Source organism: Lathyrus oleraceus, chromosome 3, assembly GCF_024323335.1.
Source record: "Lathyrus oleraceus cultivar Zhongwan6 chromosome 3, CAAS_Psat_ZW6_1.0, whole genome shotgun sequence".
In the NCBI taxonomy this organism is placed as follows: domain Eukaryota; kingdom Viridiplantae; phylum Streptophyta; class Magnoliopsida; order Fabales; family Fabaceae; genus Lathyrus; species Lathyrus oleraceus.
Window position 1 is genome coordinate 179,209,183 of NC_066581.1, and position 23,266 is coordinate 179,232,448.

Genomic DNA, 23,266 nt, shown 5'->3' on the forward strand with positions numbered 1-23,266 from the left:
TTGTAAAGATAGTGTAGGGAGGCGTTTCCAGAGGAAATATGACTTGGGAGTTGGAAAGCATGATGCGAGAGTCATATCTAGAGTTGTTCGCATCAGGTAATTTTCGAAGACGAAAATGTTCTAAGTGGGGGAGAGTTGTAATGCCCTGATTTTATTTAAATTATTTTCCTTAATTTAATTATGTGATAATTGTGGTTGTGTGGTGTTGATTTGTGTTTTGATGTGTTGTGTACCCTTGGTTTGAGGTAGTTTCCTTAGAAATTAAGGTGTTGGGGAGTGTGTGCGCAAAAGTGTAGAAAGGATGGTGTTGTGAGTAAAACTAATTAATCATATTAGTTATTATTTATTTAATTAATTAATATTTTCTGAATATTAATTTAATTATTTAATTTGATTGAATTATTATTATTATTATCATTATTATTATTATTATTATTACTATTATTATTATTAAGAAAATAGTGATAATATAATGAGTTAATAAAATAATGGGATTTATAATAAAAATATAAAAGGGGTATTGGGATAGAAACTCTGTATGTAAAACTTGGGGAGAAAAGAGAAGAAGCAGAGAAAGAGAGAAGAAGAGGTTAGGGTTCAATGGGAGATTCACCATTGTTGAAGGTTAAAGAAGCTATTGCTAGAAACTCTAAGGTAAGGATGGGGTTCTGATTATCTAAGGGTTAATATGATGATGGCAGGTAGTTATGCCATGTAGGTTTTATGTTTTCTTCTCTATGTTGAATTGTGGGAATAATTAAAATATTGATGTTAAGTTAAACCCATGAAATTTGACTGAATTGTATGAATGATGAAAATGTTGCTATTAAATCCATAAAATTTGAATTGAATTGTGGGAATGATAAAAATGTTGTTATTAAACCCATGAAATTTGATTAAATTGTGTGAATGATGAAAATGTTGTGGTTAAATCCATGAAATTTGATTGAATTGGTGAAGGATGAAAATGTTGTTGTTAAACCCATAAAATTTGATTGAATTGTGTGAATGATGAAAACGTTGTTGTTAAACCCATGAAATTTGATTGAATTGTGGGAATGATGAAAATGTTGATGTTAAACCCATGAAAATTTATTGAATTATGTGAATGATGAAAATGTTGTTGTTAAACCCATGAAATTTGATTGAATTGTGTGAATGATGAAAATATTGTTGTTAAACTCATGAAATTTGATTGAATTGTGGGAATGATAAAAATGTTGTTGTTAAACCCATGAAATTTGATTGAATTATGAGAATGATGAAAATGTTGTTATTAAACCCATGAAATTTGATTGAATTATGGAAGTGATGAAAATGTTGTTGTTAAACCCATGGAATTTGATTAAATTATGGGAATGATGAAAATATTGCTGTTAAACCCATGAAATTTGATTGAATTGTGCTAATGATGAAAATGTTGTTGTTAAACCCATGAAATTTGATTGGATTGTGTAATATAAAAGTTGTGTGAATTGATGTGATTTTGGGTCAGAATTGGAATGATGAATTGTTCCAATTGTTGTTGTCCGGAGGTTTGGGGTACATGTGAATTGATGAGAATGAATGGTTTTTTATGCTAATTATGAGATATAAAGTAAATTTGTTGTTTTAATCATTAAATAATTATAGTATGTCGAATTATGAGATCGTAGGTTTTTACGGATTCGAAATCGGAGGTTTGGAAGGCCTCCAACGGCGAAAAATAGGTTTTTAGGTTGTAACTCCGTAACTCCGTTTGACGTGTGGTTCGAAGCTTCGGAAAGTTGAGAGTGTGTACTGTCATTTAAAATTTATTTCAGTACCTGAAAGTGAATATTTTTATGTGTGATGGTGTTGGAATGCATTGTAATATTTGTGTGGTTGTGTGACATAACCTTAAATGTATTATTGTTGCTTAATATATTGTATGTTGATGTTGTTGAGTTGTATAATGGTCAGTATTGGCGGTGTACATTGACTATGTGTTTGATGCATGATGTCTAGTATTAACGGTGTACATTGACTATGGAGGTGGATCCTTGTGCATGATGTTGTTGTTGCATGTATTGTATGTTTCATGTATTGTATGTTGCATGTGTTCATGTTGTTGGATAGATGGTTAGATGTTGGTGAGCCTCAAATCCCATTGTGTGGATTGGGTTGGTAGCTGATTTCGGAGGTGATGGAATTAGTGAGATGTTATTTGTGATGATGGTGACGAATTGACAACTTTGATCCTAGGAGGTGAGGATCGAAGTGGTGAACCTGAGTGTTCATGTATTGGTACCACATGCATTGAGTCAAGTTGTTAAGTCTTATTGCATTGTACATTGGTTGCATTTGTTATTATGTTAGATGGTTGATTATGTTTTTGTTATGTTGGATGATTGATTATGTTGTTATCATGTTGGACGGTTGTTATATTGCTATTATGTGTGAATAGTTATTGTATGGATAATATGGAATTGTGTTGTGGAATGGATGATGTGCATGTAATAATCTGATGCTTACTTATTATCATGTTTTCCTTTATATAATCATGATGTCTCACCCCTTCTATTTGAATAATGCCTTCACGCGGGTAACGTGTAGATAATCCACGGTAGGAGCTCAGATGTGAGTAGAAGATGAAGTCTTTCGTTTTATTTTTGTGTCGGCGTCTGCTCTGATGTGTAACATTGGGGGATTGGAATGTTGTGTCTTTCTTTATGTTTTAATATTTCTTATATGACAGGTTATATTGATGTTGGTTATGTTGAGTTAACTGTTTGTTATTGTTGTTCCGTTGCGATTTAATAAAATTTAACATTCAAACATGTGGTTATTACTACTATTTTTATAAATGCAAAGTGTTACATGTCTTTATAATTGAGCAGGTTGATTGTATATTGTAGTGTAGCATCCTAAATTGCATGCTATTTTGTTTTACTCTGATAAATGTTTTAAATTTACTCGGGGGAAATTTAGGGTGTTACATTTAACACATGATGAGATTACAAATCGAAACGACGACTTAGAAACTAAATCTCCAAACCAATGCTTTTAAAGGGTTTAGCTTTGAAACCAAACAAACACTCCTTTAAGGATAAGCTATTCAAATAAGAGAAAAACCAATCCTTGTTGAATTTACAATAACACCCTTTCCAAAATACAAAATTCCTCAGTAAACACAAACACTTTCTCGAAGCGCTATGGCTAAATTTAAGTGAGAGAAAGTGAATAAATATTTTTAGTGAGATAGTAGTGATATAAAGAGCTCACACTTTTATATGTGAAGTGTGAAGGGATATGCCTTTATTTATAGGCTAGAGGTTGGCACAAAATGCCCGGACCTCATACTGCAGTGAAACCAATACATGAATTCGAACCTTATATAGAAAAGTGCGTACCACAGTAAAGAGGTGGAAGAAAAGATTCAAAGATGGTTTCTAGCCCCGGTACTCACACCAAAACCAGAACACCTCCACGAAAGCTCAAGCATTCTGATGCAATTCTGAAGGTGTGATCTTCATATGCTTCAATACTCCTACTTCAAATTCATTAAAGGGTAACCTGAAGTTCAATTGAGTAAACAGACACTCATAAAAGGGGATGAAACATCCGTCGAAACTGCTATAAATCCTCTTATTAGAATTCACGGGGACGAGCGCCCAGTCAAGAGACGAACTTACCTCTACGATAGTGTTTTCCACTTTGGCCTCACTAACAAAATTGATACAGACAGAAGCAATCAATGGTCCACCCAGTGATACCTATTTGCATCACTCGGCTCTCGAAGTGTAAGACTAACTAGATACTCACTTAGCAGACTACACCAGCCAACCGCGCTCGACACTTTGATAAATTCCATTTGGTGCCTAATCCCTGCCTCGCTATGATCACAACCTTGTGTAATTCTATATGTGTTAATAAAACATTGAAGTATTCGTTCATCCCGGACAGTAAACTCGGCAAAAGGGTGAGGGCCAACTGATGGGACAAAATCATCGACAATTCTCGGGGAAGCATAAACAACACTATCTAATTGAACATCATCAGCAAACTTCCCACCATTACCATCAGAGAAGGAACTAGAAGATTCATCGAAAAAATACTCTCCAAAAACAATTTTACTAAAAAAACCATTAGATTCAGAACTAGTGGAAATAATCATTTGGTCCAAATTAGGATGAACTTGCACCCAAGGCATGTTATTCGGGTCATTTAGGGTTCCTACCCCATCGGTGATGAAAAATCATGGTCGAAGGAGTCACTTCCTGAATTAGCTGATGAATCATTCATATCGGCCATAGCAAAGATAAAGGAAAGAAAATGTATGCAATAAAGGTCGGGATTTGAAGGTGGTACTTTGGATGTGGATGAACAAAGAAAGAGAAACTAGCAAAGAGAATGAAAGGTCGAAGATGACTCAGAGAACGCACCACTCCAGTAAGAAAATGGGAGGCACTGTAATTAGAAATTGCCAAAAATGCTAAGAAAAATGAATGTTCTCAAAAGATCAAGCATGATTCAATTAGTGGTAAGAGTGAAAATCGTCTCCAAAGCTATTTGATCCTTATATAGGTAAATGTGAATCAAGTAAACAATGACCCAAATTAAAAGGAAATGAGAAGATGAAAAGCAACACCAGATTTCGCCTAAAAAATATAGCAACGCTTGAGCACGCCCTAACCTTCCAGTCTAGTGGCACGTGTTTAAAATTTACGCAAAACGTCTCAATGATGAGAAAGAAATTTAATGCGCCTATTCCCTTTCTCCATCAATCGAACACATCGAGTCTCACCCGCATATCACTTAACAAAATTAGGTTGAAACTGATCTTGGAACACATCGAGTCTCACCCGCATAAGGCACACTCATATTTTGCATTCTTCTTTCCACCCCTTTTTAATACTAGTTAACTAACTTGATCCACTATATTGATATAAAGATGGAGACATTTAGAAAATATGTTAATATCAAAGAGATATGGAGATAACAAAAGAGTATTTTTTAAATAAAATTTTAAAAGAATAGTAGATATGGAGAGGGAAAAAAAGACAGTATTTTTTAAGTAAAAAAAATATTTAAATAGTATTGTGATTTTTTTTTATGATAGTTCATAACTGAAACAAAAAATTGTCTTATTATTTAGTGACAAACAAAAATTCATATAGGATCATTCATATACTTATCCTATTCATTGTCATCTATTTTGTTCAATATCATAATTGACTTCTGCATCAAACAAAGTACAAAAATAGTTTTCCAATTCTGTCTCTCAATTTTTAATAAGCAAATGCCTAATAAGTCTGGTATTGTGAATTAGGAGAATATTATAAAAATGTAATATACTTAAATTTACAAACAAAAGGAAACACAACAATTGGGCTACTTAGTTAATGCGAGATCCCATCCTCCAAAGGAAGTGAAACGTTGGTCCCTACTTCTAGTGTTCCCATTACCGTATGCACCGTATAATACTTATATTCGAGAAATAAGTTGAATAAGGTTGCAGCTTAATGATTGATATAGATATGTGCTCCCACACTTGTTCCCTTCCATCTCCATCCAATACATCAAAATCCAATAATGATTCGGCAGAATAGAAAAAGTTGTCCCTATCCTTAAATAACCAAAAAGCACAATTATTTTCTGCTGGACATGGCACCTCCCAGCATTGTTAAAGCAACTACTACCCTGCATTTCAAATCACTACTACTACTAAAATATGATAATATACACACCATTCTATAATATAACCTTTTACAAGGGTCCCACAGCCCACTACACAAATTAAGCCCCACTATAAAAGTGCTTTCATCATGTTCCACTACTACCCTCCACCCATTTTAGCAAAAGAGAGAAAAGCATATCAAGTGAACTTTTGACAATTTCTTCCTCTTGAAATTTGGGTCTGCCTCTATTTTCTAAGGCATTGACATTAAACTTTGTATCGACAAAAGCTGAGAGAAAGGCAAAAAAGGAAGGAGTCATGGTATCTGACTTTGATTGCAACATGATGCTTGCCAATGACTTAATTATAGGGTGTGAAACAGACATTATGATTTGTGGGTTTCAGAAGTCTTCTGTGAGCCCTTTGATGGGGTCCATGGATTGTGCCCCTAGGTCTGTGAAGGTGGATTAGTTTCAGGCTTGACTATACTAGAGCTGTCCGGTGGCTGTGACTGGTATATCGCAGATGCCAGTGAGATGGGCATGATACAAAGCGCCTTTGATTGAAGCAATTGCATGGCAGCTCCAACGTTTTCTTCCATAAGCTTGGCGACCTGTTTTTCTGTGCCATCATTCGACCACTTGTCCCAAGCTGGCCGATTTCTTCCACCCTCACTGCCGTCTTCCTGATCACCACTACATTTGTTAGATAGCTTGAAAATATATTCAAAAGGAGAATTTTAATGTATACAAACTGTTATCACGCAGAGCTACTAAGCAAGAAATTGCTCCTGGTAAAGTGGATCTCAACCCTATATGTATATCTACTCGTTTTTACAACTACTCATTCTTCATAATAATTACCTCGACTGATGATAATGGGATATCGGTTACCAGTGGGGCCACTGCACCTGCTCCACCCAATCGACTCATGCTCAACACCTGAAAGGCAGATAAATCAACAGTTATTAGAAAGTTGTTTTCACTTTTGAGACTGTAAAAGGCCATTATAATTATGAACTGTCACTAATTACAAATTTGACAGGAGTAATAAAGAAAACAGTAGCCGCCTACCTTCACTTGAAGCCTTAAGAACTTGACATAATCCACAATTTCATCTAACATGGCAGCTCTATCTGTCTGACAGAATAGAAATTCACCATAATATTAGAAAAAATGGAATAACTCAGCATCGTCACCTTCTTTAAAAAAAACACAGCAATCATGCAACAGAGCAACTCTGCTGTCATACATATCATACAAAACATACCACTCTTTGATATCCAGTAGTGTCATTTCAAATAAATCAAGAGCTCTTATAATTTCCTGCTCTTTAATATACAATGCATCAGCAATGAATGAAGAGAATTTATTGATGTGAACACACTACATCCACAACAAATTCCAGAATTCAACATCACTGTATGCAGATGCCATGTACTAAACTCAAACCATTGAATGTAATTACTTGTCAACATGGCATTAGAAAAATGGTCTACAAAAGTTACTTTATACATATAAATCTCCAAACATAAAATCAATGGCTTTATAAATATATTGACAGGGAGACATAGAACACTAAGCAGGAATCAATAATCCCCTCAGTCTATATTAATGCCTACTTCCCTTAAGATATCCTAAAGTAAATGAATAACAACATGTAGGAAAAGGGGAGGGGTGTCAAGAAATTCACAAGTCAAACTACAAATTGTATTCAGGCAAGCTCCACACACTTTGCAGAGGTAGTTTTGGCTTCAACAGAATCATGATTATTTAGGACTTGTGTGATAAAGAAAATTAGCAACTTCATATGCCAAGAATGTTCAAATGTTTATGATTTGGAGCAAAATTTGCACAGAATTTCCACACACCTTATTGACACTTGGAACCAGATCTTGTAACGCCCTAATTCTTTCTGCTATTCTCTCCCTGCGTAACTGTAATCAAACACAGTTAATCTACAATATAAAACGTTAAACATAAAAGCCAGCAAATAGTCAATATTCATGCAAATATCCGAAGCTCACTCGCTCAGCTATGCTGTGAGGATCCGTAGCCTGTCCTCTTCTAGCCCGCACCCTAGGACGCATGGCTGGAGGATGTGGAGCAGCAGGAACAGTTGTATGCATGGGTTGCCCATGAAACACCTGCACAAGGATTACACATCATCAACAGAAAAACATGATACTTCTTCAAGTATACTCAAAGTAAAGTATATATATCCTATCTGATTCAAGAAGTTCAAATATCCCAAAAAAGAAACCATAAGTATTGACAAAGAAACATAAATAACCAAACTTACAAATCACAATCCTGAAATGTTTAAACCAATCCATGATCAGTATAACACTTCCATAAATCATGTGCAGTACAAATCTAATCCTAATGCCTAATTCCTTCATCTTTGATTTGTATATAGATGCCTTATGTCGATTCTACATGGTTGCATTCCATTTTAAAAACGGAACTCGGTCGCAAAAAAACGGTATCTGCAAATACAGTTATTCAACTACCGTTTCTACGTTTTTTATGTTAAAGAACAAATTGTGATTAATTCATACCGCGAGGACCACAACAAGTGTCGTAACACCTCTACTGACCGATGACCGTACGCACCGCAACACGACTGCAACCCTTGTTTAAAACCTTGCTCCCATGTGTTATTTTCATCAAAAATTGTAAAATACCTTGTTTGCTTTATACATGCAATAACAATTCCATAAGGTTGATAATATTGCATACACCCGTACATGTGCATGATACGTGAATTATGATTTTTTTTATATAAAAAAAATTGCTTCTGCATGAAACTAAGTATACCTCTTACTAAAAGCATTAGCAAGAGCTCAATTTCAAAGAGAACGAAAATTGAAAGAGGAATTCTTACATTATTAGGTCTACCATGAACGACGTCGTTGCGGAAGCGTTCCCCGCTACCAGAGGCTTCCTCCGGCTTCAAAAACCCTCCTTTGCCTTGGTCTAAGCTCAACCCTAACTGGTACACCGGCGTATGAAAGGAACCTCCGGAGGCGAGGTGATGGTTGGCGTCGGAGGAGTTGAGCTGTAGCATCATCGGCGAGGTTCCCGTCAGAGAGATGTCAGGTCCGGTCAATCCAGAGTCGGCAGAAGCGAAGGTCTGAAGGCTGAGGATTTGTTCGAGGAAGTCATCGGCGGCGGGTGCGTCGGAAGGGTTATTGGCCATGAGGTAGTTGGACTCGGACGAGTCACGAATGAGTTGAGAGAACGAGTTGAGGACGCGGAAAGAGAGAATCTATCTACATGAAGGAAAAGAGAGTGGTGAGTTTCCTAAAATAATGAATGGGGTGAGTGAGAGAAGCTTTGTCTTCTTTTAAATTTCTTAAAAGGGTCTCTATTTTGTTCATTTGCATGTCCACCCATGCATTTTTGGTTTCTCATCTTTTCTCTTCCCTCATCTCAAACATATAAGTATTAGTAAAAACAAATTATTTTCATTTATTTATTTACCTTTTAGTTTAAGGTTACTAAAGCAAACTATATATAAACAAATTGTATTATAAACAATATTAGTACATTTTTTTCTTTTTTATTTATTTATTTATCTTTTAATTTAAGGTTATTTAAATGATTCATTAGAAAAATAAATCTACTAAACATAAAGGTCAAAGGAAGATATTTATGCTTAAAATGACGTCAGAATAATGACTTTAGGAAAAAATTATTATTCTTGTGGTAGTAGATTATAGGTCTTCACGAGCCGATATGAGTTAGCCCTGAAAATAGTGGTGATTCCAAGAAAAAAAATACAAAGAAGGAGAGTCAATATATATATATATATATATATATATATATATATATATATATATATATATATATATATATATATATAGATGGATAAAAATAACAAAACTACAAACATGACATGTGGCGAAATATATATATATATATATATATATATATATATATATATATATATATATATATATATATATATATATATATATATATATATATATATATATATATATATATATATATATATATATATATATATATATATATTGTTTGGGAATCATAAATGGATGCTCTAACTCCGTTTAGTAATCAAAAATAAAGATAGTTGGATAACTGGTGATCTTGAACGGTGGTTCTAATCTCCTTTACGATGGCACGGGATGGACATGTATGGTTACCACTCTAATGCCCAAGTCACTTCAAGAAACAAGATGAGTATAATGAAAGTGGAGATCAAAGATTGTACTTTACTCTTAGCGTGTGAACTATTTTTATACTTTGGGTCAAGTAGAATGGATTTGAGAAGGATTGGGCCTTGATCTATTGGGTCTTTGGTTGGTCCAGAACAATTATCCTTAAGGATTTGTCGAGTACTTAAGGAGTTGGGGTAAGCCTTAAATAATGCAGGTCAACCTTTAAGACGGGGTCTGGTGTGATGTGCAACTGAAACGTTTTAGAATCAATTGAAAAGTAGTAGGGACAAGAGCATTAAATGTTTTTCTTATCCTAAGAATGTTTTGATGACTGCTCTCAGCACGTCAACCCAATGACACATGCTAGGGAATAATTTCCTTATCTATGACACTTGAGTACTTCTGCCAATTTCATTTTTTCATAACAGAGCGGTGTGACGACTGCCCTTGGATTGATATTCTATCTTTAATTTGGACCATTAATATTTAATTGGTTTTCTCTATAAAATTGGGGTTTCCCCTGGTCTTTATTTTGCTATTCTTATTGCTTCTTGGTGGTTGCTTGTCTGAATCATTGAATGTCGTCTTCTTAGTTTCAACTTCAAGTTCCCATCGTGATTTCCCTTTCTCTTCATCCAAGTATGTTGTATCATTTTTATTTAAGTGAATGGAGTTTCTTTTTTTTATCATTTTAGAGGGTCAATCTTCTATTGTTGACACGTCGTTGTTCTTGCTAAAAAAATACTAAAATATTGACTTCCTTATTCTAGTTCAAGGAGAGTCTAAAATGAATGGTTGGAGTACCTGTTATGTGATGTTTTTGTGTTTTTGTCCCCTTCTACCCTCCAAGAATCCTCATGTTTATAAGTTTCCTTATCCCCTTTACTGACTCTTCATATCCTTCATAAATTCACATGTTAATAACGTCTACCGCCTGAAGCTAGCGGAAATATACCTGAACATATTGCACGCTCGAACATACAACAGAGTCACCATCGAACTTTATTTATTTCTAAAGGAAAAGGAAAATATCAATAAAACTCGGGGAAAAGAGATATGTTAGGTAAGGAAGTCAGTTATGCAATGGGAATGTATTAGCACCCCTAACATCCATGGTAATCCATGGGAACCGTTTTGATTGTCCTTGCTCGAATGGGTGTGATATCTAAAGTTACTCGCTAAAGAATGAGGGAAAAGGAAAGAAATAGATAAAGTGCTCGGTGAGGATTAGAGCCCTCATGCCTATGTATCCTTATAGTGCAATAAGGAATTCAGAACTCCGTAGTTCATAGAACTAATGGTGGGAGGTGAAAAGAATAGTGATAAAGGTATGGTCTAAACCAAAGGATTGATGTTTAGAACTCCAAGAAGGGGTGAAATATGAACCCAAGAGTAAAACTGATATGAACCAATAAGTGATGGGCCTAAGGCATGGTATCACTGTATTGGAATAACCGAAAACAAAGGAATTAAGTGTTTTGGTTTTATAGCACAAACAACTCTTGGTTCACAAGGAATACAAGATGGAGCTCAAAGAGGTAATGTATTTGGCTCAAAGAATAGGGTATATCACATGAAGTGAATGAAGATAGAATTATGAATGTACCATGGAGATGAATGAAGGAAGATAAATAAGTATGCTCGTGGAAGATTTGAACCCCGTGCCTACGTATTCTCATCGTGCAATGAGAAAATTAGAGCAAGCATGGTTCAACCTACTCTCAGCTAAATCAAAGGAGGACAGATGATAGGATTGCCCAAAGGCAAGGCAAATTTCTTAACAAAGCGAGGACGTGGCATTAACCAATGATAGTAATCAACCACAAGGTATCAATGAAGGCATTGTCTGAACCAGAGGTGCTACCAGAGTCTGAAACTCCTTGGGGTAAGAAAGGATATTGCCAGGGTTTATACCCCACAAGGTAGAATGAGATATAGCCAGAGTCTGAACTCCATAGGGCAAGATAGATGAATGTCATAGTTTGAACTAATACAAAGGCAAGGAACGGATTCCTAGAGTCTGAACTCAATAAGGGCAAAGAGAATATAATGCCAAAGTCTGAACTTCAAAACAATGTCAAAGGTTGTCAGAGTCTGAACTCCATGGGCAAGATGTATAAGCATGCCATAGTCTGAACTATATAAGGCAAAGGAATTAATCTGAATGCCAAATTCTGAACTCCATAAGGCAAAAGAGTATGATGCCAAAGTCTGAACTATAAGGCACTGAATGAGGTAGCTAGTGTCTGAACTCAAATGGCTAGAATAGTGAATGCCAAAGTTTGATATGTATAAGCAAGATGCCAAGGTCTGTACCTTATAGGAAAAATCAAGGTGGCCAGAGTCTGGACTCAATGGGGTAAGGATGCCAAGATCTGTATCTTATAGGCAAGGAGTAAAGCCAGATTCTATACTCTATAGGCTAAAAGAAGTTGTCAAGGTCTGTACCTTGTGGAAAAGAAACAAAGCCAAAGTGTGTACTCCATGGGCTGCATGCCAAGGTCTGTACCTTATAGGCAAAGGATAAGGATGCCATAGTCTGAACTATATGGGCATAATCAAAGGTTTCCAGAGTCTAAACTCAATGTAGCAAAAATGACAAGGTCTACACCTTATGGGCAAAGAATAAAGGATGCCACAGTCTGAACTATGTGGGAAAAATGCCAGGGTTTGTACCTCATAGGCAAAGAATAAAGTCAAAGTTTGTACTCCATAGGCTGAAGAAAGTTGCCAAGGTCTACACCTTGAGGGTAAGCAACAAAGTATGTTGTAGTCTGAACTGATGGGAAATGCATGAAACAATTGATTAAGAAATGGGTATGTGACCTTAAGATAATGATCCCAAAAGATGTTTGAACATCAAGGAGGAGAGTTTGATGCTGAATCCAAGAATAGAGTAATGATGATTCATTGTCAAAAGAGGATAAATGCGTAATGATGCTTCACTATTGAAGTGTTGAATGATTGATACTTGCTTGAAGAAGACTTCTCAATTGTGGTTCAAATTGCACTAAAGTCTATAAATAGAGGGGAATACGATGAGCAACTAGGTCAAGCGTCTCGTACCCAAAGATATTCAAAATGAGTTAATGGAATTCTTCACTCTCGTTCACTCTTTATTTCTTAAGGATCCTGTCGTACAACTTGAGTTATGATTGATAAGTTTTTGATGGAGTCTTTTGTTTGTTGCACTGCTGCTTTGTGAAGGGAGAGACTTGACAATCATATGACTTTAATTGTGTTGAAGTCTATGAATAGAGGTGAATACGATGAGCAACTGGGTCAAGCGTCCCGTACCCAAAGATATTCAGAATGAGTTAATGGAATTCTCCACTCTCATCCATTCTCTATTTCTTAAGGCTCGTGCCACACAATCTGAATCATGACTGACAAGTTTTGATACCTTTGTTGTGCTTGAGAAGTAGTCCACTTTGTTAGCTATGTTTGACTGGCATCGACTTTGAAGTCTTGATCTTGCATTTAAACCTTGAGGTCTTGAGCTCTTGAGATTCAGCATATCCAATATAGCTTTAGTGAAATGAACTTGCCATATTAAGTGATCAAGGGTCTTTTGGTCACTTAAATAGGCTTGGGGAATTATAGCACGACACAAAGGATTTGGTTGACCAAAGCGACCTCTGGTCAACGCTAAATCAGTGGGATTGAAATGAATTAGCTAGGCTATATACGACATCCTAATGAATTAATCAAGTAATGAAAATCAGATGATTATAAATAAACCCTCAACTAGGGGATCATGCCAAAGTCGGGATTTTAATAAGATTCACATTATAGACAAATGATTAATGTAGCCTAAACAAACCCTAAGCTAAGGGATCGTACATATTAAGAATTTTCTAACACCAATGGGTAATACGGTTATTGCCAAAAGATGGTTGATCATAGAATTAACAATCAAGATTAATTAAAATTAATTAAAACTAACTAATTATAATTAAAATGTTAATTCATAAGAAATTAAGCTCAATTTAATTAACCTATTCCTAAATTTAACACATTATTTTATAAAACCAAGTACAAAATCAGGGATACAAATTAATCAAAATTGAAATTCTGGTATCAGATATGAGATGTCGAAGGTAATGTCACGACACTAATATCTGATCAATACAAACAGAATAAAAGATATAGAATAATAATGCAAGAGACATAAGCAATTGTTAACCCAGTTCGGTGCAAACTCACCTACGTCTAGGGGCTACCAAGCCAGGAAGGAAATCCACTAAATAGAATCAGTTCAAAGACTCTCAATAAACAACACAAGTTACAGTCTTCTCACCTAATCTCTACCCGTGTGACTTCTACCTAAGAACTCTTAGATATGAGATCCCACTCAATCACACCAGTGATATAAAACAAGAATTACAATGAAAAGAAGACACTCTTCAAAGACACACACTTGATCTTACTTAACAACTTCAATCAAGTAGACATACACTCATGCTTAAAAGCTTTGAGTGACAAATTACAACTCAAAAATCAGACCAATTCAATCATCTATGGATGAATTGAATGGCTTACCATTCACACGACCACACAAGACTAAAACCCTTATTCTCTCTCAATATTTCGTTCGTTATTTCTTGTGTATCAAATCAGGTTTTCCATGTCCTTTTTATAGAAGCATTTGGCTGGGCTTGGACATCATAAAACCCTAAACTATTTTTCATTCATATCTTCTCATGACATTTGATTAGATCTCTTTGGAAAATAAGTTAATCTCGTTGTAATTACTGATTGATAGCGTGTTTAATCATATCTTCAATCATACATAGATTTGCATTAAAAACGCAATCACATAATACATAACATTCAGACTGAATGTTCGGTATACAGATGTCATGACATCGGGTCTGACATCTCAGTAAAATCCTGCATAATCACATTTTAAACATCCAGCAGGTACATGATATCTTATGTTAAGACAACACATGTGACATCTTGTGAATACTCTAGGTTTTACCAAAATTGCTGCCAACACAAGAACCAACAAACTCCCCCTTTGGCAAATTTTGGCTAAAACATATATCAGCCCATTTGTTCACAAGAGTAAAAACATATCAGCAGTTAAGCAGAAGCAATAACCACACAATTACTAACTATAATAGCAACTAGTAATAAACACACATTAAACACATGTTAAGCACATATGTGTTCTTCTCCCCCTAAGTCTGTTCAACACGGACATCTTCTTGTAACATTCAGAATCTCCCTCTGACATCTCCTTTAACATCACTTGTACACAACAGAACATTATTCTGTTCAACATCAGTTGTCACCTATTTAGCCTAGCTAGCTACTTCAGCACATATTAGCTGCAATTCTCCACACACATTAACTACAACTCTCCATATCTCCACACATTAACTGCAGCTCTCCACATATTGACTTCTCCCATTTTTTAGTCAAAATAGACCAAAGTGACCAATTAGACAAAATAAATGTCAATCAGTCCAGCAGAGAATATCACAAAGGATGTTATAACATATAAAATGTTAAAACATAAATGTCATGTGGTATATAACCATAATTATACACAGTTGCATTAGCTGAGATAATCAAAAATCCGGGGAACTCATATAGAGCCCAAAAATTACATCATGGCATCAAAAAGGACTGCAAAAAAAAAACTACAAACATCAAACAGAAAACATCAAAACATCCAAGCATCCAGAGCACACAACATTATAACAGGGGAACCATCATCACCACAACTCAATCTGAGGAGCTAGCATCTTCTTCACCTTCAGATCCAGAACTTCCACTAGATTTGTCTTGAGAATTAGACCTCTCACTTGAGGTGTGGGCATCTGTTTCCTTGGCTTCACCAATATTATCCATCTCTTATTGCTCCAAGCTATTAATTATAACCTCTAAAGCCTCTTTCCTAGCCTTAGCCACCCTAATCCCAATTTCCAACTCCTTACATGTTTCTTTCAATTCAGCAATTAGGCCATCTTGAGAGGTTGGCTTCTTCCTTGCAGATGTTATGGCAATGTCATTGACATGACTGCCTTCAAATAACTTGTAATGAATTGACAATGAAGGCTTCCTTCTACTAGGGATATCATTTGTGCTTAAAATACCAGATTGTTGGTGTAAGACCCCAATTTTGTCCCTAAGATCCCTCATGGCATCATAACATTGCATTGCATAGCCTCAAGGATCATTGAGCATCTTGGCTCCCTTTCCCTTTGGGTAGGGATCTCTTGTGAGTGGTTTGAGATCACCAAGCATGCTTGAATTGTATATCATTGGTTTTCTTATTTTATTTACTAACCAAAAGCACAAAAATATGTCACTAATATTTTTTTTTTGTAGCTTAAGCAATCACCAGGTCAAGAGCTTCAAGAAGATCCTTTGTGCAAGAGATGAGGTATTTTCTTGGGATGAGTATCACATGATTATTATAAGGAGCTTACATGAGCTAGGGTTTCTTTTTGAAGCAATTTCACCAAGTGGTAGAGGCTTAAGTTAATCAAGACATTTCAAGGTCATCTGAGGACCAAAAGTCAACTGTGCAGTCAACTGAGGGCTATGAGGTGGGGAAATGAGTTGAGACACCTCAATCATGTTCAAATGGGGTCTATTCATCATTCTAAACATCCATCTTGAAGATTCAAAGGTCATGGCAAAAGTTACTAAAAATGGAAAATGACCTATAATTCAAAGTTTCCAAATTTGGCAAGTTTTGGTCCACTTTCAACTTGACTTGTCAATGTCAAAGAAGTTTCAAATGGATTTTTAGTGAACATGAAAGTTGTAGATTTTTGTATCCCCTTTCCAAAAAGTCCTAATTCATGTCCATATGATGAATGGTTGAGAAGTTATGGTCATTTGATCACAAAGTGTGCATGGAAATTCAAAATGGCATAACTTTTGATGTAATGCTTCAAATTGGTTATTCTTTTTGCAAAGTGCTTCTCATGTTCAATGCATCTCAAAGTAACATCATTTGGCTCAATTGTGCAAAGGAATCATGGTCAAATGTTCATTATTTCACACATGTTCATTTTAAAGTGAATCTTCACCATTCATTTTTGGCTTGAGATGCAAGCAAATTGATCTTCAAATCATGACCCTTGGATGTCCATAAGTGAATTGGAAGCCTTGCATGAGGATGAACACGTGGATTATGGACTTATGAGCTCAATGTTCATTTTTGCAAATGGCTTAATATCTCACTAATCATGATTAACAAATGGAAAAGAGGATTAGCATTGTCATTAGCAAGGAGTATAAGTACCAAAACCCTAATCATAACTGCAGGAACCACCATTTCATATCAAAATTCAAGAAACTCTCCAAAAATTCTCTCTCTTCGATTTGCATTTTTCTTCACACAAGCCTCAAATATTATTGCATATTCTTGATCCTCATGCTTCACTGATCAAGAATCATCATTCATTTGGTGCAATTCATCAAGAATTCAAGCAGTTCAAGAGCATTATCAAGTGGATCGGATTTGGAAATTGAGGTGCATTCAAGGAGTTTCATCCAATTCTTTTTGCATAAAGCTTCAAAGGAAGTGTAGAGGAAGTGATCTGGAGCAGCTAAGCACGTGGGGACACGATTTCTGAAAGCTCCATTTCCAGGTGATGTTATTTTCGATCTCTCCTTTTGCTGTTTTTAAGCCATAGAACTGTAGATCTTGTTGAGTAGAGCATGTACATATGTTTAGAATTGAAAATGAGTGAGTATTGAGGATGTTATGTGGACTGAAAGTTTGGATCTAGAAAATGTTTCTCTTCGATCTGTAGAATCTATGAGGAATTAGGGAAATCTAAGGTCATATTTGGAACCTACGTTGGAAGAGGAGTGGAATGGTATATGCATTGTGAAATTCTGGAAAATTTTGGGCGGCGCCACCGTGAGGCTTGCCGGAGAAGACGACCGAAGCTGTAGCTCCGGCGTCTGTGTGTGTTTAGGGTTTGTGCTGACTGTGTGCCATGTGTGTCTTGCGTGTGAGATTGATTGGTTGAGCGCGTTCTGACCAGGCCACGCGTGTGTTTGAATGCTGATTGAGCATGCTGACTTAATAAATGAAACGCGGCGTTTCATTCTTTTGAATGTGAGCCATTGATCTTGATTGCGCGCTAGATCGTGTGGTTCCTGTTTTTTCTAATTTGATTTGAATAATTTCGTTTCCCTCCATTTTCATTTGCATATTTATTTATTTTGTTCATTTTGTAAAATTCATAAAAAATGCAAAAATAATCCAAATGAGTCCCAATTTTTTTTCATGATTTTGTATTGATGTCTACTTTTTTATGGTGCTGAATTCATGAATTGTTGATGTCTGGATTTTTATGTGTGAATTTTTGAATCAATGTTGTGTTAATTTGACCTATTGCATTAAATGCATTGTGAAATCCTCATTTTTGAGCCATTTGATCCAATTTTTTGCATACATGACATTCATACATAATATGAATTATTGGTCACTGGTTTGGATTTTTTCTCACATGTTATCATCATTTTTGACATTGAGTTGGTGCATTTTTGTTCACATAGCATTTGCATCATTCTGGACTTGATTTTTTGCATGTTGAACATTCAGGGCATGAGAAACTTATACAGAAAATCTCAAAGTCATTGCATGCATTTCTGATTTGGTATGAATTTTCTAAGTTGGAAGCTCATTTTGTGCATATTTTTTTAGGCTTTTTGAAGCATTTGAATGATATTTGGAGTATGGTGGATCTTTGGCCATGGTGATTGGTGTTTAGGTGTTCATATGGTTCTGTTTGGGACTTGTGATTTGATTCATCTCATGCCATTGGTTGTTTATGATTTGTTGTGTTGATTGGATGTACATAAGCTAACTTTGTTGTTTTTTTTCAGGATTGGATACTTAGCATTGGTAATTGGGTTTGTTCTCACGTTGTGAGATGCAAATACATTGAGTACTGACCTATTGTTGTTTTGTAGGGTTTTAATTGATATGGTGAACTCATGAGCTCATTTGAGTGCTAGGGCACTTATGCACTGAATTGTGTAACTGTTAGAGGGTTTCACTGTTTGTCTGCTGGTTTTATGACTGAAGTACTAACTGTTTAGTCTTTGTACAGGTACCTTAGTTGCTTGCTTGCTTTAGCTCTTGCTTGAGCATTGGATTGTGGTTGACACACCACTCAGGTAGTTAGCTTCTTACTTCATGTAGTCTGAAGTCCTGTCACCTTTTTGGCAGGCATTTTGCTGGCAAGTCCTCCTTCAGAGGCTCTGTTTGTGTTTGTTTAAAATTATGCTCAAAGACCTCCAAGAAGAGGCATGTGTTATTTGTTAAGACCTCCAAGAGAAGAGGCAATTGACGGATAAAAGGGATTAGTAGCCAATCCCCCGTTATTCAGTGTGTCGTTCTTTATGCTCGCACTACATGCTGATGCTTCTGAACATGTGCCCCAGATCTTTGTCCAGAGTCTGTCAAATGGAAAAGGATCCCACTTTCTAGATCCCCACGCTTTCTTTGTCATGAGCTCACCCTGGCCAGGGTTAAGAGCATGAGGTCTCATCCTCATTACCGATTTGATCAGCTTTACCATAACGTTCAATGTTAGTGGTTAAGAGCTACAGATTACCCTTTACAGTTTGGCTTGTTTGTCGAGGTTGACATGACCCCTCTTGACTAAAGCCCACCCATTGTTTGAGCCTCCTGTATGGATATAGTGTGTGATGTTTGTTTACTTGTGAGTTAATTTCTTGTTAGAGACCTCAACTTAGGGATGTTGATTGCATGACAACTATTAGGCTCGAGTCTTAATCTCCCTATTAGTTTGTTGTTTCCCTGGTCTCTGGTTAGGAGAGTGTTTTACCCCATGGAACTTTTGATGTGTGTGCTCTTGAACTAGGGGTTTCCATTTGAGCTTAATTGGAGGATCATTACCATGTTCATACAAGATACATTGAGGATCTCTTATGAGACTTGTTTGATTGCTTATACTTTGTGCTTGCTTATTTCAAAGGATGGGAGCTACTTGGATCATCAATATGATCTCAAGAGAGGAACTCCTAGTGTGGTTTCATTTCATATCCCTCATCTTTTTGTTTTCCTTAGGACTTAGCCCTTCTTCTTCATCTCTCCACTCTAACCCAAGCCAAAACCCTTTTTGTGCAAACATTTAACCTTGGTTTTCAACATTAGAAACCTAAGCCTTATGCTTTTGATTTTCAAACTTTCTTTTCATAACACTCATTTTGAATTGAATCTTTAAGTCAACTTTGACTACTTTTGTATATACTTCTAATTGGTAAATATAACCCATTCAAATTTCCCTTTTGTGGTTCCAGTGGCCACTTCCTTAATCAAAAATTTCCATAACCTTTAGCTATTAGGTTTGAGTTATCCTTGTGGTAGATGTAATACTCACCTATATCCTTAGTGATGGACAATGAGTCTTCCATGCTTATTATAGGGTTAACCCCCTCACTAGCATGTCGAAGCTATCCTCACATGGTGGATTTGTGGTTTGGTTGAGTTTTCTCCCTTTGATAACAAAAGACCTTAAGGCTTTTGGACCAATCAATTCACCAATTTGTTTTGAGATTTTTACCCCGAACTACGAGGTTTTGATCCTAATATTTTTATAAGATGGTACGTAGGCAATGGGTTTATTCATCCAAACACAAAATGTAAATAACTTGTACATTCTCTTCTCATCTCTTCAATCATGTTTGCACAAATAAAATTTTCACAAGACAAACTACCTTACAACAAGTATGAAAAGGGCTCCCTAGGAGTACCTAGGATGTTTTGGGTGCCTAACACCTTCCCATTGCATAACCAACCCCCTTACCCAGATCTCTGTTTCTTTTATTAGTTTTTGTTAAAACTATTAGGTTTTTGTTCGCTTTCTAACCATTCCTTTGGATAAATAGAAGTGCGGTGGCGACTCGACTTGTATGGTTTACCTTGGATTTGGTCAATATTTCTAATGGTAACGAATACCCCACTACAGAAAAGTGGCGACTCTGCTGGGGACTTGCCTAGTGGGTTTTGCCAACTTTTCATGCTTGTTGTATTGTAGTGTTTTGTGACATATTTTTGTGCAATTTGGGATTACTGTATTGTATGTAATGATTGATTTGCTTGATATTAATTCCTTGTATGCTTGGTGATCTTTGTGAGATGAGTTCTATACCCGGACTCGAGTGCACTTAGGATAGGAGAATGGCGTAGTCTTGTTGACTTGTGTGGAGTTATTCCTTAGCAAGTTGACTTGCAAGTCCATTCACTTGGTGGAGGTCATGTTGGGATCAATAATGTCACACAAGTAAGTTGTGGTTAGACATTACTCTTTCCAATATAGACCTTAGAAGCCAAGGACCTTAGTTTACCAAACCTATCTTGGCCTATTTTTAGGATGTAGTGCGAAGGTCATTCAAATGTAAGATTTGATACGATTGTTACGCGATACTACACTCATAAGAGTCTCTCTTGAGAATATTTTTGGAATACGAGTAGTCGTTTCTCCGATAATATCCGAAAGATGGGATGATGACTATGGGAACCTCTTGTAGAACATGTTTTGCAGGTTTAAACCCTAGTACATTCCCTTTGGGTGGTTCTTAACCGAGACTCCATGCTCGTGACTTGCAACAAACCCTTGATTCATGGTTGATCCGTTCATGTATCCTTAATATCAATGGAACTTGGGTGTTGATAAGGTGTAAACCATAATCCACCAAAATGGATGATTGATATTAAGGATAATATGATCCATCCCATGACCTTTGTTTGGTGTGCTTTGCGTGATCCTTGAGTGTGATTGTTACATTCATACATTCATGCATTCATTTGCATCCATATCACTAATAAAAAAGAAATTTTTCAAGGAACTTAAGGGGTTTATTTGCAAAATTTTCAGACATGGAAAGACAAAGAAGGAATACAAAGAAGTACAACTTCAGGCAACCAGATTTGAAAGAGTTAAGGAATCTGACATCCTATGTATTAGATCCCTTGAGTTTCAAGGCTTGCTTTGGGAAGCTTCTTCCTCTTCTGACTACTCAGGTGGATGAAGGGTTGATGAGCGTATTGGTGCAGTTTTATGATCCCTTGTACCGTTGCTTCACATTTCCGGACTTCCAGCTTTTTCCTACCCTTGAGGAGTATGCCTATCTTGTGGGTATACATATTCTAGACCAGTTGTCGTTCAGTGGCTTGGAGAGTATTCCTATTTCTCAAGAGATAGCTGACATGTTGCACATAGATGAATCTCTGATTAGTGCTCATATGACTACCAAAGGTGGAATTCAAGGTCTCCCTTCTGAGTTCCTCATTGCTCAAGCTACTGTTTATGGGAAGGCCATGAGTGAGGATGCCTTTGAAGCCATATTTGTACTTCTCATCTATGGGTTGGTATTGTTCCCCAACATCGACAAGTTTGTGGATGTGAACGCTATTAGGATCTTCTCCGCTCTTAATCCTGTTCCGACTCTGTTGGGTGATACCTATTTCTCTTTGCATATGAGGAATGCAAAGGGTGGTGGTGCCATTGTGTGCTGTTTGCCTCTGTTGTATAAGTGGTTTATTTCTCACTTACCTCAGACGGTCGCTTTCAAGGAGAACAAGGGATGTCTACGGTGGTCCACGAGACTCGTGTCTCTCACTAATGATGATATCTCTTGGTATAACCGTGTATATGATGGTGTGCAGATTATCGACTCTTGTGGTGAATTCTCCAATATGCCTCTTCTTGGTACATGTGGTGGGATTAACTACAACCCTGTTTTAGCACGTCGTCAGCTTGGGTTCCCCCTAAAGGATAAACCTAATAACATTCTGTTAGAGGGTGTGTTCTTTCAGGAGGGTAAAGATCCCGAAGGCTTGAAGGGCAGAATGGTTCGCGCTTGGCGCAAGGTTCATAAGAAAGGAAGGAAGGAGTTGGGTCCTAAGAATTGCATGGCTTTGGAGCCTTACACTACTTGGGTAAGGAAGAGAGCATCTGAGTATCTCATGACTTACGAATATCCGAGACCTACACCTTTGGTTGTGGCTGGACCTTCAATCCTCCCTAACCAAGGAGTAGAGGAGTTGAGAGACGAAGACCTATCATGTGCCTGGATCCGTGAAAGGGAAGAATTGCTTCAGCAGATTAAAGAGAAGGATGCTTAAGGCTTTTTGACCAATCAATTCACCAATTTGTTTTGAGATTTTTACCCCGAACTACGAGGTTTTGATCCTAATCTTTTTATAAGATGGTACGTAGGCAATGGGTTTATCCATCCAAACACAAAATGTAAATAACTTGTACATTCTCTTCTCATCTCTTCAATCATGTTTGCACAAATAAAATTTTCACAAGACAAACTACCTTATAACAAGTATGAAAAGGGCTCCCTAGGAGTACCTAGGATGTTTTGGGTGCCTAACACCTTCCCATTGCATAACCAACCCCCTTACCCAGATCTCTATTTCTTTT

At 36.4% G+C, this 23,266-nt stretch overlaps 1 protein-coding gene and 1 long non-coding RNA gene across 2 annotated transcripts; both read right to left on the reverse strand.

The window, feature by feature from the left end:
• Positions 1–5,487: 5,487 nt before the first annotated feature.
• LOC127126104 (transcription factor UNE12) lies at positions 5,488–8,992 on the reverse strand. The gene is made up of 6 exons (XM_051054961.1): positions 8,525–8,992; positions 7,665–7,784; positions 7,509–7,574; positions 6,712–6,777; positions 6,502–6,579; positions 5,488–6,323 (listed from the first exon to the last, which is right to left on the reverse strand). Exons 1-6 carry the CDS (start codon positions 8,837–8,839, stop codon positions 6,087–6,089), a joined length of 882 nt encoding a protein of 293 aa, XP_050910918.1. The 5' UTR covers positions 8,840–8,992; the 3' UTR covers positions 5,488–6,086.
• On the reverse strand, positions 8,023–8,518 carry LOC127126105 (uncharacterized). Its single transcript, XR_007804910.1, has 2 exons — positions 8,199–8,518; positions 8,023–8,126 (listed from the first exon to the last, which is right to left on the reverse strand). It is a non-coding gene; the product is annotated as an uncharacterized LOC127126105 (long non-coding RNA).
• Positions 8,993–23,266: the final 14,274 nt, after the last annotated feature.

What these genes read in the sequence shown, in the direction of transcription:
- LOC127126104 (XM_051054961.1), bottom strand. Translation starts at nt 8,839, where the DNA reads ATGGCCAATAACCCTTCCGACGCACCCGCCGCCGATGACTTCCTCGAA. An exon ending in TTCATGGTAGACCTAATAAT is followed by an intron (nt 7,785 to 8,524) that starts GTAAGAATTCCT and finishes ATCCTTGTGCAG; the next exon opens with GTGTTTCATGGGCAACCCAT. An exon ending in TCCCATTATCATCAGTCGAG is followed by an intron (nt 6,324 to 6,501) that starts GTAATTATTATG and finishes AGTGGTGATCAG; the next exon opens with GAAGACGGCAGTGAGGGTGG.